At 47.7% G+C, this 17,232-nt stretch overlaps 1 protein-coding gene across 2 annotated transcripts in view; it reads left to right on the forward strand.

Moving 5' to 3' along the window:
• PTGIS (prostaglandin I2 synthase) overlaps positions 1 to 17,232 on the forward strand; it is a 45,842-nt gene that overhangs the window by 23,280 nt on the left and 5,330 nt on the right. For both annotated transcript variants that reach the window (XM_082430820.1, XM_082430821.1), the window contains exons 6-9: positions 5,894 to 6,075; positions 13,534 to 13,702; positions 14,691 to 14,872; positions 16,559 to 16,710. In XM_082430820.1, the coding sequence (XP_082286946.1) occupies positions 5,894 to 6,075; positions 13,534 to 13,702; positions 14,691 to 14,872; positions 16,559 to 16,710 (685 nt within the window). The remainder of the gene's footprint in view (positions 1 to 5,893; positions 6,076 to 13,533; positions 13,703 to 14,690; positions 14,873 to 16,558; positions 16,711 to 17,232) is intronic.

A 17,232-nucleotide genomic window follows, 5' to 3' on the forward strand; every position in this document is an offset into this window, starting at 1 on the left:
ATTAAATTCATTTTGCAGGTAAAGAAACTGAGGCTCAGAGAGGTGAAGTCACTTGTCATAGACACACAGCTGGTAGGTGGCAGAGCCAGCAAAAGGGAAACTTGGTCTGTCTGATTGCAAAATCTAGTGCATAAAGCACTGACACGTGCCGGCACGGATTGCTTCTCCAGGAAAAAGTAGTTTCTCTGTTGCCGTTTCCTCCGTACAGATGCTCCAGGGGAGTCTGGGTAGATGCAGAGGGGAACTCTCCCTGTTTTTCTGGGAGCAGCTCTGGGCTGGGTATGGGAAGGCTGCATTTCCCAGTGTGGGCAGCAGGTGGCGATGCTGGGGAAGGTTTCTCAGCTAGGGACTGGAGGCTGAGGTGCAGAACGGCCCTCAGACCTGGTTGTGGGCATGTGAGGCTATGCAGCTTCTTTCGAAGAGTGATTTGGTAGAACCTATCAACATATAAAGTACACACTCCTTTGCTCCTGTACTTCCGCTTCTTGGAACTACCCCACAGAAATGCTTGCATGTGTCTACGGATCCACAGATATTCATTAGCATGTCACTTGTTTTAGCAAACCCTACAAACAACCTAAATGTCCCCCGTAGTAGCTGATGAAATAAATTATGCTTTCACACAAAGGAAAACTATGCAACTGTAGAAAGTAATGGGATATACTGCTATAGGATGAAATCTACTGTTATGAAAAAGGTGCAGAACAGAGGGTATGGGGGTGTGTGTGTTTGTGTTTAAATGTGGGAACATTTATAGATTTTTGCCTCTGGGAAAGCTGAGATGGGATGGAGAGACTCTTAACGCCCATTTGAACTCTTAGAGTTTCTTTCTTTTTCTTTTATTATTATTGTCATTGTTGTTGTTATTTACCACTTGCATGCATTATTCCTCCTCTGCTTTTAGAAATATAAACATTTTAAAAGAAAATTGACCCTTTTGGAGACCCTTAGACCACTGAGTCTGGTGCTTCTCATACAGGAGGGAGTTGGGGGGCAGTAGGGAGTTAAATAGAGCCCCAAGCTCAGCATACTGCTTCTTTCTGGAATAATCATTTCACTGGATTATTATTATTTATTTAAATATTGTTTGGGGGAAAAAAAGCATTCTTATATTAAAGAATCACAGGGTCTAATGCAAAAATCAAATGCATTTTAAAGGTAAAACACAAGACTTTAAAAAAAAAACATGTCTCCGCTGGGGGCCTCTCTGAACTGTACCCTCAGGTCTCCAGTGGTCAGAGGTGTTTCCAAGGCTAGGCCTCTTGCTTTACAAATGGAGAGACTGAGGCCCAGAGATGGACAGGGCCTCAGCCAAGCCCACACAGCATGGGAGGTCTGACATCAAACCTGTTTCTCCTGCCTCTGACCAAGTTGCCAGTCACATGAGCCGGCCAGTTCTGATTCACAGCGTTGAGTCATTACACTGGGGCTGATGAATAATACCTTATAAAAATGGCAGAAGTGTGGCAAGTACAACTTACCAAACCCCTGCCAGTACAGAGTGTGTTCTGTGTGTGATCTTTCTGAGTCCTCCTAATGATCCTGTGAGCCAGGTTGCCTCCGTTTTACGGATGGGGAACTGAGACTCGGAGATACAAAGTGATTTGCCCAAGATCATCCTTCTAGGAAGGGGCTGAGCTGGGATTTCAACCTGGGTCTCTATGACTGCAAACTGGGTGTTCGCTATCTCACAATTTATTATTATTTCTTACTTATAGAAATGATACATGAATACATTCTCCTTGGACTAATAATTTACTAACATTCGTTAAGCTTTGTTTAATAATATAGCTAATGTTTTTTAGGCCTGTGCTAGGCATCCCTCTTTGGACTTTATATGTTAATGCATTCAATCCCTGTATAACCCTATGTGATGAGTACTCTTACCTCAATTTATAGGTAAGAAAACTGAGGTGTTCAGAGGTGAGGTGCCTTGTTCAAGGTCAGGCACTCTGCTCCAGAGTTTGGGCTGTTAACTTGGCTCCCTTACCTCTTGTGAAAAAACAAATCAAATATTACAGAGAAGGCAAATTCTCTTTTGACCACACTCCCTCTACATCTATCACCAAGGTAACCATTGTTATCAATTTGGTGTTATCCTGCTAGAACAGTGCTATCCTGTAGAAATAGAATGCCAGTCATATATGTAATTTTAAATTTTCTAGTAGACGCATTAAAAAAAGGAAGAGGTGAAATCAACTTTATAAAATATAAATCAATTGTATAAAATATAAAAAATATTATATTTTTTCTTTAACCCAGTATATCTAAGATATTAGCATTTCAGCATGTAATTAATATAAAAATTCTTGCGATATTTTACATTTTGTTTCTCATGCTAAGACTTGAAATCTGGGGTGTACTTTTTACTCATAGCACGTCTCAGTTCCAGGCGGCCACATTTCATGTACTCAGTAAGCACATGTGGCTTGTGGCTTCCTTCCTGGACAGAGCAGTTCTAGACCCTTCTCCACGTGGTAAAATACAGTATGAGCCCCAATTATACTCTGATCTAAATACACAGCAAACCCTGGTTTTCTCAATGGCAAAGTTTTTTTGTTTTGTCTTGCTTTGTTTTTTTGGTCAACCTAAACATGGAAATAATTAGGACTGGAAATGAAATAACGTCTCCTTATTGATTTTGTTGAACATCCCTCGTTAAGCTCACATGTTGTATAAACTAACCGTTTAGAAATGTCGCTTTCTTCCCACGCTCACATTTCAGGAATTGGCTTATTCAGACTCCACCTTTGACACCTGCGTCTTCCCCATCAGCGGGGTCCCAGGTGGAGTCACCAAACTCAGTTTTTCAGAACCCCTCTTCTTCAATCCCGATCATCTGTTTGAAATACAGAATGAACTTTTTGAATCTGTAAGTCTATGAATCTGTGATCTTTTTCGCTGGAAATGTTTTACAGGGATAGGGGGTGGTGCCAGATTTTGAATATGTTTCACGTGGTTCAAACATTGAAAATACAAAATGGTAACAGTGAAAAGTCTCCTCTCCTTTCTTGCCATCCCTCCTTCCACCCAATTCCCACTCTCCACAATTGGCTGCTTTTATTAGTTTCTCTTGGATCCTTCCAGAGTTCCTTTACGCAAATACAAGCAAATGTGCTATATTCTTGTTTTTCTCTTTTGCCCACAAATGCATAGTAAACACACTGATGTGGACACTTTGCCTTTTTATAACAATGTAGAGTAGCAATAGCTAACTCTTGTGTAAGATTTCATGTATCCTGCACTGTTCTAAGAGCTCTCCAAATGTTAGGCAGATTTGATCAAATTGCTGCTATATATTTTTTTTACTTGTTTTTTTGCCGGTCCAATTTTTTATTATACACCACCATCTTTGGCTCATTTGCCAAATGACATTCATATATCTTCCTGTTTTCTTAGTGGTGGTAAAATATATATAACATAAAATTTACCATTTAAACCATTTTAAGTATAAAATTCAGTGGCAATAAATACCTTCACAATGTTGTGTAGCCATACCATTATGTATTTCCAGAAGTTTTTCATCATACCAGAAGATCTGTATCCATTAAATAATAACTCCCCATCTCTCCCTCCCTCCACCCCTATTAACCTGTATTCTACTCTCTGTCTCTATGAATTTGCCTATTCTGGGTACCTCGTATAAGTGGAATCATGCAATATTTCTCTTTTTGTGTCTGCCTTATTTCACTTAGTATAACGTTCTCAGGATTCATCCATGTTGTAGCATGTGTCAGAATGTCCTTCTTTTTAAGGCTGGATAATATTCCATTGTATGGATATGCCACCTCTTGTCTACCAATTCATCTGTTGATGGAAACGGGTTATTTCGACCTTTTGACTATTGTGAATAATGCTGCTATGAACATGGGTGTATACAAGTATCTGTATCATGTGAAAATATTTTCTCCCATTCTGTCGGTTGTCTTTTCATACTGCATTGCTTTTGAAAGTCATCCTTAAAAGCCGTATTTACAGTGACATTCAAGACCTGCAGTTGTGCTGTCAGACCTTAAAAAATACCAGTCATTTCTAAATCTGTGTTAAATTTCTTTACCTCCTTTTTTTAAAAATTTTAATTTAATTTTATTTTGATTCTTTTCTCTCTTTTTTAAAAAATTTATTTATTTATTTGTTTTTGGCTGCATTGGGTCTTCGTTGCTGTGCGTGGGCTTTCTCTAGTTGCGGCGAGCAGGGGCTACTCTTCGTTGTGGTGCGTGGGCTTCTCATTGTGGTAGCTTCCCTTGTTGCCGAGCACAGGCTCAAGGCACGCGGGCTTCATTAGTTGTGGCACGTGGGCTCAGCAGTTGTGGCTCATGGGCTCTAGAGCGCAGGCTCAGTAGTTGTGGCGCACGGGCTTAGTTGCTCCGCGGCATGTGGGATTTTCCTGGACCAGGGCTCGAACTCGTGTCACCTGCATTGGCAGGCGGATTCTTAACCACTGCACCACCAGGGAAGCCCTTTACCTCCTTTTGTTAACAATCTCATCAGATTGGTCCTGTAAGTAAGCATCTAGAACCAGCATCAACTGAGGTGGCTTCAGCACCTCCTGCACCCTGCACCCACCTGTTTAAAAGCTCCGTGTGCCTGGGCCGCACCCCCAGAGATTCTCATGAGATTGGTGGGGGTGGGGTGGGGACCTGAGCAGCCAGAGATTTAAACCTGCCTGGTGATGCTCCAGTACCTGAAAATTTGGGAAAGAGGAAAATCGTGTATTTCAGATGAACAATTGGCCTCATTGCTTTAAACTGAGAAGTATGCCACCTGAAAAAGTGTCTAGAGGTTGAAGAAAAGCACATGGAGCATATTATTTGAAAACGTAACTAATATACTTCAGTAAGTTTTGCCTGCGTTTTACATCCTGTAACGTGCAGCCTGTTTTAGAGCCGCTGGGTGGATGGATCTTCCTGAAACACTGCTTTGTGGCTCAGAAAAGTCAGTGAGAGAGTTTCTAGTACTTGGAATTTTGTAGCAATCCAAGCGACTCCCCCTTTAACAAGGAGTGATTTTGGAAAAACCAAATTGTATATTTGCACATATATATATGTCAATACAGCATCATCTTGTAGCATTAATACAATAAATAAGTAAGCATCTGACTTTATTCCTTCAATGGTCTGCCTGTGTGGGCCCGGGTGAGGGCTGGACATAAAGAACTTCCTCATTGGTTTTCACTGCTTCACGGTTTTCCAGAATGTAAACACACCATTGTTTATTTAATGGTGTTTTCGAACTGGTGATCCGTGAGCCAGTTTAACTTGAGATGCTTTTGTGGCCTGCGCAGTGATTTAAAAATTTCTTACTGAGATGCTAACTTTAAAACACGTGAGAAGATTCCCCCTGAACATCTGGATTTCAGTTTCTTCTAGAAACCCAGGCTCCCTGGCTGTGCTGGGCTGGTCGGTGGAGCTGAGTGGAGCCACCCGACCCTCCCGTTGGGCCCCTTCCCGTCCCTCCTCCCTCATTCACTTTACCTGCCTTTCCTGCAGGTAGTTGAGTTTGAGACCCCAGACCAACCTGCCCCCTCTTGGTGGTTAGTTTGGTCGTTACCCCTGAGTGACGCTGTGCTGAGTGTTCTCTCAGGGTCTCCCCGCCCACGTGGGCTGGTGTTCCTCGGATCAGACCCCAGGAAGGGAGAATGTGGCTCCCCGTTTCCTGCTCCTCCCCCTGCTGCGCTGAGAAGCCCATTCATTTAGCAAATGTTGATTGAGTACCTCCTCTGGGCCAGGCCAGCATTTAAGGGCCGGGGTCCCTGTCGCCTCTTTCCCACAGGCACTCCCCATGCCCTGGGGTGACACCTGGAAGACCCTTGGCCTAATGGGAGGTCAGGGCTGGGTGACCCTGGGCTGGAGGTGGATCTGTAACCCTCATCCTCTGTGCTCCGTCCCTGCAGGGGATAAGGACCAGGTGTGCAGGGTCAAAGGTCGCCTGTGGAAGCTGTTGTCCCCAGCCAGGCTGGCCACTCGGGCCCACCGGAGCAAATGGCTGGAGAGTTACCTGCTGCACCTGGAGGAGATGGGCGTGTCGGAGGAGATGCAGGCACGGGCTCTGGTGCTGCAGCTCTGGGCCACACAGGTGGGTGTGTGCAGAAGTGGATGTGAGGTTGTGCATATGAGTGCTTGTGTGTGCGTGTGTGCACTCATGTGCGTGTGTGCCATCAGGCACACTGAGGCACATGTCTGCGAGTACATGTGCATGTGCCTGCATGGGCGCTCACATCTGTGTGCATGTAGGTGTACGTGTGTGAGAGTGTGCCACTGTGAGTATGGCTGTGGGTAGGTGCACACACACCCCGCTGTCTGCCCCAGTTCCCTGACTCTCTGAACTGTCAGTCTCATGAACAGGATCATTCATTCGATATATATTTTTTTAATTTGGAAAAACATCAGACTTACAGAGAAGCTGTATGAATAGTTTAATGAACTCAAATATACTTCACCTTGATTCCCCAGTTTTAAACATTTGACCATATTTGCTTTCTCTCTCTCTCCTACTGTGCGTATCTTATTGAACCATTTGCAATTTAGTTGCAGACATTAGGATTCTTTGCCCCTAATTACTTCAGCGTGCATCTCCTAGGAGCAAGAATATTCCCTTACATCAACATTTGATCAACACAGTGATCAAATTCAGGACAGTTAACCCGGATACAGGATCATTATCTAATATACAGCCCACATCCCAGTTTTGCCAGTTGTCTTAATAATATTCTTTATGGCTCATCTAGGTCCAGCATCCAACTCAGGATCACACATTGCATTTAGTCATTCTGCCTTTTTAGTTTTCTTTGATATGGAACAGTTTTGGTGCCTTTTGTTGTTTCTCACAACCTTGAGATTACTGAAATATGCAGACCGGTTATCTTGAAGACTCATTTAAAAGTTCCACTGAGTACTTACCATGGACCTCAAAGACCCTGCTTTGTGTTGCTTTTGTTTCAGCCAGGGGCAGGGTGGGGCAGACATCAGGGAAAGAGATACAGGGTGATTTTAGATGCTGATATGCAGGATATAAAACAGGGTCATGACTAGATAGGTCCTGGGGGTCTACTCTGGCCAGGGTGGCCTCTCTGAGGAGGAGATGACTGAGCTGAACCCTGGATGATAAGAAAGATCTAGATTTGGGGATGTGGGGGAAGATGTGGGGACAGAGTATTCCAGGAAGGGGAAACAGCATGTGCAAAGGCCCTGGGGTTGGATGATGCCAAGTGTTTGTGCAACAGCAAGGAGTTGAGTGTGGCCAAAGCAGAGTGAGGAGGGGTGGTGGGAATGAGGGCAGAGATCATGGAGGGCCCTGTGAGTCCTAGTAACTAAGGACTTGAGATTTTGTTCTGGGTGAGGTGGGAGCCCTGGCAGGGTTCTGAGCAGAGGAGGGACAGGATCTGAGAGGCAGGGACACCAGTGAGGAGACAGTGGTGGCAGGACCAGGTGGTGGCCATGGAGATGAGGAAGAAGTGGATAGATTCTGGAAACCAAGGGAAGACAGGGCCAGTGAAGCTGGTAAGGGACTAGATATTGGAGTGAGAGAAAGCAGGGCTGAGGATGCTGCATCCCCAGGCCTGGCTGCTGCCCTCGCCCCAACCCTGAGCCCCCTCCTTCTTTGGGCCCCACCTCGGCAGTGACAGTTACACAGGCTGACATTTCTAGGTAATTCCTCTCCCATTGACTTGCTACTTATTTTTAGTTTTTTCCCAGAGCCATTAACTGTCCTTGCAGGCAGAGGCTGGGAAGGGTTGGGGGCTGGGTTTAATCAGCAGTTGGGGCCCCATTAGTGTCTAATAACATATTTATGGGCAGTGACTTGGGACTCCAAACTGTCCCCAGAATCCCCTATGGAAATGACCTCTGTCAGCCGAACTGGATGCTGGTCTGGGGGCTTGAGTGGCAGCAAGTCCGGCAAACAGCCTTTGTCGGGGCCAGGAGAACTGGGCAAGAGTTGGGGTCAAGGTGTCCTCTGAAACTGAGTTGTTGGCAGTGTCCAGAATTCAGGCAGGTGGAAGACCCTTCAAGATCTCGAGTCTTTTGAGAGTAAGGCCAAGAGGCTGGGTCGCCCAGTGGTTTGGGGCACAGGCTCTGTGAACAACCTGCCTGAACTTGGATCCTGACTTTGCTACTTCTTGGCAAGTCAGTCCCTTCTTAGTGCCTCGCTTTACTCCTCTGTAAGATAGAAACGGCAGGACCTTCCTCAAGGCGTTGTGGGGAGGGTGAAAGGAAGCAACCCATGTAAAATCCTGTAGCTGTGCTTGGCAGGTAACTAGCGCTCAATAAACATATCCAAGAAATACTTAGTGAGGGCCCACTGTGTGCCAGGCACCATTCTAGAAGCTGGGAAGAGAGCAGTGAGCAGAACAAAGACCCCTGCCCTTAAGGAGCTGACATTCTGGTGGGAGAAGACAGACAATTACTAAACACGTAAGTCTGTAAAATGTGTTACAGATAATAAGTTCTATGGAGAAGGGATAAAGCAGGGAAAGGGAATGGTGGCAGGAGCGAGGAGGGCCTGCTTTTTTGAGTGGTCAAGGAAGGCCTCACCAAGAGGGTGACATCTGAGCAGAACCTAAAAGCAAGTGAGAGAGTGAGCCATGTAGATGTGTAGGATGGAGGAGAGGGTGGGCAGCAAGTGCAAAGGCCCTGAGGTGGGGATGAGGGTGATGCGACAGGGAGGTAGCAGGTGCCAGACCATGCAGGACCCTGTAGGCCATGGGGAGCACTTTTGGCTTTTCCTCTGAAATGGAAACCCTTTAAAGGCTCTGAGCAGAGGAGTGACATGGCCTGCCTTCTGCTTTAGAAGGGTCATTCTGGCTACATTGCTGAGAATAGACTGTAGTGGGGGCAGTGGAGGCAAGGAGACCAGGGAGGAGGCCACAGCAATATCCAGGCAAGAGAGGATGGTGCTGGACCAGAGGGCAGAAGGGAGAGTGATTGGCTTCTGGACATATTTCCAGGTAGAGTCAACAGGCTTTGCTCTTGGATGGGACATTAGGAGAAGATGTCAACCAGGATGACTCCAGGCTTGGGTGTGAGCAGCAGGAAGGCTGAAGTTGAGGAAGATGGTGGAAGGAGTGACTTTTGGGGGAGAAAGTCGGGGGTTTGTTTGGGGCATGTTGAGTTCTAGGTGGAGAGCGGGCAGGTAGGAGCACCTGGAGAAAAGAAGAGTCTGGAGTCCAGGGTTAAGGTCCAGGCTGGACATGTTGGGGGGTTGACAGTGCAGAGATGGTTGTTCAAGGGTGGATGGAGAAGAGGGCCAAGCCCTGGGCCTCTCCAGTGTGGGGGTGGGAAAGATGAGGAGAGCCAGCAAGGGAGACTGAGGAGCCGCCAGGGAGGGGAACTGGGAGGAAGCGCCACCCAGAGGCTGGCTGCGGAAAGTGTTCCAAGGGGTTGAGAAATGGTAGCTGGGATTGCTGTTGTCAGATCCGAGTGAGGAATAATCATTTCAAAAGATATTATTGAGCGCTTACCCCGTGCCAGTCACCCGGTTGAGCACTTTACAAACATCATCTCACAGGATCCTCGAAAAGGCTCCACGAGTCCAGAACCCCAGACCTGGGGTCTAGGCTGATGGAGGGGTCAAGGGGGCTCCAGCAACCAGGGGCTAGAGGAGGGCCTGGTGGGCTGAGATCCAAGGTCCAGGCAGGGGAAGAGGCTGGCTCTTAGGGGACGTGGGTTGGGTTGGGGTGGGCTGATTGGGCGGAGGGAGGAGAGCTCCCAAAGGCCTGCCCCTGCAGGCCCATCATGGTCCGAGCTGCTCTCCCAGCTCTGAGCTGTCAGGCAATGGGCGGTTCTGCTGACCATGGTAATGCTGGGACTGACACTGCTAACTGTTGCGGCCCCATCACTCAAGTTTCATTCTTCTCTTCCTTCTCCACATCTGCCTTGGCCTCAGCAGCCATGGCTGCAGGAACTCCTGGGTGGTCCTGAGTGGGGGGAGGCGGACTGTGGGAGCCACACAGGCACGGGGTTTGCAGATGCTCAGCTGCTCAGTGGAGATGATGATCGCGATCGTGATCGTGGAGGCACTGCAACGTGAGGATGAAAAGCAAAGGCAGTGTTTTGAGTCAGACAGACTCGGGTGGAATCCCAGCTCTGCCACTGACTAGTTGTGTGACCTTGAATAGATCACTTCACTTTTCTGGGCTTCAGTTTCACCATCCAAAAAGAGGAGGTAATAAGAATAATAGCTGTGCACAGAATTGGGTTTTTCCCCTTCAGTAGTTTCATTTTGAGATAATTTTAGGTTATAGAAGAGTTGCAAAGATAGTACAGAGAGTTCCCAAATACCCTTCACCCAGCTCCCCCCCAGTGTTAACCTCTTACAGAACCACCGTGCATGTGGGAAAACTAAGAAATCAGCATTGGTACATTACTATTAATTGAAAGTCCATACTTTATCCAGATTTCCCCAGTTTTTCCACTACTGTCCCTTTTCTCTTCCAGGATCCAATCCAGGATCTACTTTGCACTTAGAGTATTTTTTTATTCCCTTAGAAAAAAATTTTAATCACAAAAAAATGAAAATAAATGTAATCTGTGATCTCCCACCCCTCACCTCTGTGTTCTCTCGTGCCTCACATGGGCTTTCCCAGGTGGTGGCAGCAAAGGCCACCAGCAGCTCTTGGCAACTTGGCAGTCCCCATGGAGGAGGGATTCTTTCTCCCGTGAATTCCAGCACAAACCCCAAGTCTGATACCCACTGGCCCAGCCCGGGTCACCTGTCCCCTCTGAGTCCGTCACTGACTGAGTGGCCCAGGCTGGGGTCACATGGTCACACCTGAGGTCTGGAGGGGGTGGTTTCGCCCCAGACAATCCACTGGACTTCACATGAAGTGGAGGTAGTTCTCCGAAGGAAAATGGGCTGCTGTTACCCAAAGGCAGGGAGTGGTGCGGGGCAGGCAGGGCTGCAGGTGTCCCCACTCCAGTTGACTGACAGTGTGGAGAGGAGGCCACAAGGTGGCGCACGCGAGCCGCTGAGCACCGGGTCTGGCTCACAGTGAGCGCCCCCTGGAGGTCAGGTACCGTCGTTCACAGAAGAGGTAGAACAGAGCACAGGCGCTGCTGGGTGGTGGACTTTGGCTGCAGTGGGAGGGAGGGAGATTAGACCAGAAGTGTTCTCTTGGGTAAACTGAGGCAAGGTCCTGCGGGAGAACACTCAGCTTCCAGGGTAGTGGACTAAAGATCTCATGGTTGTGTGATCGTACACACATGCACGCTCACACATCGGTGCAGCTGGGCGGAAAACAGTCTTCGTCACCTCCCTAACTTGCCACAGCTTCTTCCTGAAAGCAGAGTTAACCGAGCAGCCTTGTTTCCCACTCCTGCTTTGTAATTAATGAGTGGTGGCCCCCATCTGACCATCTGGGCAGGTAAAATGGCCTTGGCACTGAGTTAACCCAAAGCTGAATTATTTATTGCCTGCATTCCCCTGGCTGTTCAAGTGGTGGACAGCAAGTGACCTTGCTTGTTTCAGCCGGACCTGAGGTGCTGGAGGAAATCTCAGAGAGAGTCCAAGGCCTCCATCGGTTCTCGAACCCGAGGGAGGGGCTGGTGAGAGAGGGAGACCACTTCTGAACACCTACCGTGTGCTCAGCTTGTGGGGGTCACTAGTATTCCTTGTGGCCGCCCCAGGAGTGGGCACGTATTTATTCCCATTTTACCAAGAGGGAGGTTCTGAAACCTGGAGAGGGGAGTGGCTTGTCCAGAATCACAGGAAGTGGGCAGCTGGGATTTGAACCCAACTCTGCCTGGTCCTGGTCCTGGTCCTGGTCCTGGGCTGTGCCAGCCCACCTCCAAGGCTGCCTTGGAGGTCCGCAGCCCAAAGGAACATAGATGTTTATTTGACAAATACCACTGAGCCCCCCACAATATGCTGAGCAGTGGGGAGGGACTAGGGCGTGCTTAGTTTTCCTTTTCAGTAAAAGGTGTGATAAAGGTGCCTGCTTGATAGGAAGATTGAATGAGGGCACCTGGCACCTCTGAATTCATGGTAGCTAAAGAGAAAGAAAATCTGTTTCACCATCATTGATGCTTTGTGCATTTATTTTCTGCCTCTCCCCCCTCCCAGCTTCTGTCCCAGAGGAAACCTCAGTTGCCAGGTTCTTGAATCTCCTTCTAGAGATGGTCTGTGCTTCTTCATATATGTCCCTCTTTAAACGTACACACAAATGGTAACATGATGAGGCCCCGTCCCGCATCTTGCTTCAGTGCGTCTTGGCTACTGTCCCCTATCAGCGCGCACAAAGTCAGCTCCTTTTTAGCAACTTCCGGTGCCATCATCCTATGGATGGATCATCATTTATCTCACTGACCTCCTATTGAGGTTGCTTCCAATCTTTTGCTGTTACATCAGCACCGTGAGAAATATCCTTGTGCAAATGTCCTTTCGTCCATGTGCAATAGTGTCTGTAATAGAATTTCTGGGTAAACGTGATATTTGATGACTCCTTAATATCCCATTATTAAGACTGGATAGGCTGGTCATTTATGGTAGACAAAAATCTTCCTCCTAATCGAGGTTAATTGGTATTCCAACCATATCTAGAGTTCATTTAAGGATACCCCATCATATCTTAGCCACATGCTGAATACCGGAGTATTAATATATTGAGCCAAGACTGAAGTCTTGGAGCAAGAAATTTTATCCATTTTCCTAATTATTTAACTATTGGGAAGCTTTACATAATTTTTGTTCAAGAAACTAATAGCTTTCACAGTCATCATTGATTATTGCTGCTTTGCTATATATGCACACAATACTCAAATATTTGAAAGCAAACAGTCAGATTTTGTACCAGTTTCTTATTGCTGCATAACAACCAACCACAAAAACTCAGTGGCATACCTTGATGAGCGTTTATCTAACTCACCTGTCTGTGCGTCTGCTGGGAGTCAGCTGGTCTAGACCAGGCTCGGCTGGACAGCGCAGCTCTGCTCCGTGTGTTTCTCATCTTCCTCTTGGGACCAGCCAGCTCGCTGGGCAAGTAGAAACCCACAAGGTCTCTTAAGGCCTAGACTTAGCACTGCTGTTCTGTCAATTCTGCCTCATTCTATTGGCCTAAGCAGGTCACATGGCTGAGCCCAAATCCAAGGGGCTGAGGAAATACACTCTGCCCCTTTAATGTGAGGAAGTGCAGAGTCACATGGTAAGAAGCATGCATGCAGGGAAGGTTGGGGAATTGGGGCTAAGGATGCATCCATCCTCAGATGTTAACAGTAATCATAACTGATATACTTTGTTCTTTTTACTGACATTTTCGCTGATTAGCTATGGAGGTTACCTGTGTGACCTCAGATCAATGATTTTGCTCAAGGTCAGGGATGCCAAGAGTGGCCTTGAAGCAGGCATTGGGCTAGGCCAAAGCCACAAAGCATATTTGGGCCATGTCCTGAGGCTGAAGATAGACATGGGTCATCAGGAGTGGGAACCCAGGCCTCCCGACCCCAGTGCCTTGGCCCAGGCTGTGTCCATGGCACAGACCGGTCAGCTCTCACCCCAGCTTTGCCCTCTTGATGGTGTAATGGGGGCTCCTTCTCATTTCAGGGGAACGTGGGTCCTGCTGCCTTCTGGCTTCTGCTCTTCCTCCTCAAGAACCCCGAGGCCCTGGCTGCTGTCCGTGGAGAGCTTGAGCCTCTTCTCTTGCGAGTAGAGCAGCCCATTTCGCAGATGACCACCCTCCCACAGAAGGTTTTGGACAGCATGCCTGTGCTTGGTGAGACAGTCAGACCCTCCAAGACAGCCCCAAAGACCAGGGCATCATGGGCCCCCAGGCCCTCCCTCCCCGTCATGGGTTCCCAGCGTCCAGGGTCCATCAGTGTCCTCTGACCTAGGGTCCCGCTGGGCCTCCTATCTTCATAGACCTGGCATCTCCATGCCCTGGTCTCCACTACCCATGTTTCATGGTCTCAGTGGGAGATTTTTTGTTGCAAGTGGCAAAAAACCTAACTTAAATGGGCTGAAGCAGAAAAGAGACTTCATTTGGGGCAGGTAACTAAAAAGTCTAGAGGTACTGGCTTCAGGCACAGGTAGATCCAGGTGCTTTAACAATGCCATCAGGTCTTTGTCTCTCTCCATCCTCAGCCTCATTTTCCACTGGGTTGACTCCAGTCTCAGGCTGGCAAGATGGCTGCCAGTGGCTCCAGGCTGATGTATTCCCGGCTCTGGGAGGGTGTGCTTCTCTGCCGCGTTCCTACCCAGAGCCCCAGGAATGTGTCTCTTTGGCTCTCTTTGGGTCGTGTGCCCATCTGGAGCCAACTATGGATGCTCTGATTAGCCAATCACAGCCCAGTCCCAGGTGTTGGGACTGAAATCAACAGCCCAACCCCTGAGAGTGGGGGAGGGGATGGTCCCCAGAAGAAAGCAGGGAACTGTTTCCAGAAGGGGAATGTATGCTGGGCAGGCAGACACAACCAATATGGATGGCCCTGCTCTTTCCCTAGCCGCCTCCGGTATCTCCCTGGAAGACACCTTCCCTCACAGCTTCTTTTAGGGTCAGACCCAAACCTTCACGTCCAAAGTCTCTGAAGACTGCAGCAATCACATCTCATCACTTGGCCATTTTGGGTCTTGCTTTGTGATGGTGGGCAAGTCATGCACCCTCTCTGAGCCTTCCCACCTGCCTCTGTAAAATGAGAGGTGGGGGTGGCATTCGAGTGGGGAAGAGGACAGTGCTGACCCCCGCTTGTACCTGCCCTGTGCAGACAGCGTGCTGAGTGAGAGCCTCAGGCTCACCGCCGCACCCTTCATCACCCGCGAGGTCGTGGTGGACCTGGCCTTGCCCATGGCAGATGGGCGGGAATTCACCCTGCGATGTGGCGACCGCCTCCTCCTCTTCCCCTTCCTGAGTCCCCAGAAGGACCCGGAGATCTACACAGACCCAGAGGTAAAAGGCATACCAGGGACTGTGGGGGAAGATGAGTGGCTTCAGGATCTGTCCTATCTGAGTGGCAGCCAGTTCTGCTCTTTGTTTGCTGTGGAACCTTGCCCAGATCACTTCATCTCTCTGTATCTCTGTCTCCTCGCCTGTGAAATGGACCTCAGAATAGCACCTGCCTCACAGGGTTGTCAGGAAGATTAAATGTAATCATGTAAGAAAGATCTCATAGCACCTGGCACACACTAAGCGCTTTGCAGGGGACAGCTGAGCCATTTTTCCTGTTTTCAGAGTGTTATAATGTCAGCTTCTCAGCACTTTTACCTCTCCCTGGAATTTGAGATGGGGCAAACTTTTACAATTTCTAACAGATTTGGATGTTTACTGTGTGCCAGGTTCTGTGCTGTGCATCCATGCATCCATCCAACCATGCATCCACCCTCCCACCCACCCACCCAACCATCCATCCATCCATGCATCCATCCAACCATGCATCCACCCACCCACCCAACCATCCATCCATGCATCCATCCATCCACCCAACATCCATCCATCCATCCATGCATCCATCCATCCACCCAACATCCATCCATCCATCCATCCACCCAACATCCATCCATCCATCCATGCATCCATCCATCCACCCAACATCCATCCATCCATCCATGCATCCATCCATCCACCCAACATCCATCCATCCATCTGTCTATCCATCCATGCATCCATCCATCCATCAACTCACTCTTCCACCTGTCTATCCACTTGTCCATTCACCTATCCTTCCACCCATCCTTCATTTACCACCTACTCTGTACAACAAAGCCCTATGCTCAGATACAATCTTCACATTACCACTCTACAATGTAACCAAAGGAAATTGGCATTCTCTTTTTTAAAAATAATTTTAATTTATTTTAAATTGAAAAGTAATATGTACTTATAAGATAGAAATATAGACATATATATTTAAAAGTAAAAATTTGTCTTCATTCCCCTTCCTCTCCAGTTCCACAGGGTTCTTTAACAGTGGTTGGGAGTGTGTCCTTTAGATAATATTTATGCCTTTACAGACATACACACAGCACACTCACACACATATGAATAGGCAGGTGTGTGGTATAGGATCACACAATACATACTATTCCAACACTTTCTTTTTTCACTCAACAACCAGTCCTTTTATTTTTTTTAAAGTAATTTATTTATTTGTTTTTATTTTTGGCTGTATTGGGTCTTCGTTGCGGTGCGTGGGCTTCTCATTGTCGTGGCTTCTCTTGTTGCAGAGCACGGGCTCTAGGCATGAGAGCTTCAGTAGTTGTGGCTCGCGGGCTCTAGAGCGCAGGCTCAGTAGCTGTGGCGCACGGGCTTAGTTGCTCCACGGCATGTGCGATCTTCCTGGAGCAGGGCTCGAACCTGTGTCCCCTGCATTGGCAGGCGGATTCTTAACCACTGCGCCACCAGGGAAGCCCTCAACAACCAGTCTTAAAAGTTCTTTCCCTGTCAGCACACACAGACCAAGCTCAACCATATAAATAGCTGCCATAATTTTTAACCAGTCCCCTATCAGTTGAGCTTTACATTATTTCCAGTTTTTCTCTCTGATAAACAAGACTGGGGTGAACATCCTCATACATTTTTCTTGGTGCATGCCTATTTTGGGGGTGGCATCAGAAAGGGACCTTCTTCCTATTTCAGGTATTTAAATACAACCGATTCCTGAACCCTGATGGATCAGAGAAGAAAGACTTTTACAAGGATGGGAAGCGACTGAAGAATTACAGCATGCCGTGGGGAGCAGGGCACAACCAGTGCCTGGGGAGGGGTTACGCCATCAGCAGCATCAAACAGTGAGTACCAGGCACGGGGAGCCGAGTGCCCCATAAATTCTCTTCCCTGGGCCCCAAGAGCCTCGGCCCTCAGATCACAAACAGATTGGACCAGGGGTTATGACATCCACCTGTCCTTCTGTCCAGCTGGGTAACCTTCTGTGCCTCTGTTTCCTCAACTGTAAAATAGGAGTACTGATCGTACTACATCCCAGGGGTGTCGGGACAAATGAATTGGACCTTTCTAGGTACTTGAGCCACTGCCTGGCTCATTGTAGGTATTTAATAAAAGTTATTATTGTGATTACTAATATTATTAATGTTTAGGCAGTATGCTAGTGAATGGGCACATTACATTAAGCTTTTGGCCTCAGCTTTCTCAACAGTAAAATGGAGATAATAATACAGTTGGTTCTGCTCTAACGCTTCATGTGCATTCCTAAAAATCCCTGCACCATGGGAAATCACAAAGTAAAAACCACAGGATTGTGGGGGAAATAGGGCTGGGGCCCAACCCTCAATAACTTCATCAGTGACACACAC

The sequence above is a fragment of the Balaenoptera physalus genome, assembly GCF_965194825.1.
Source record: "Balaenoptera physalus genome assembly, chromosome: 16".
In the NCBI taxonomy this organism is placed as follows: Eukaryota; Metazoa; Chordata; class Mammalia; order Artiodactyla; family Balaenopteridae; genus Balaenoptera; species Balaenoptera physalus.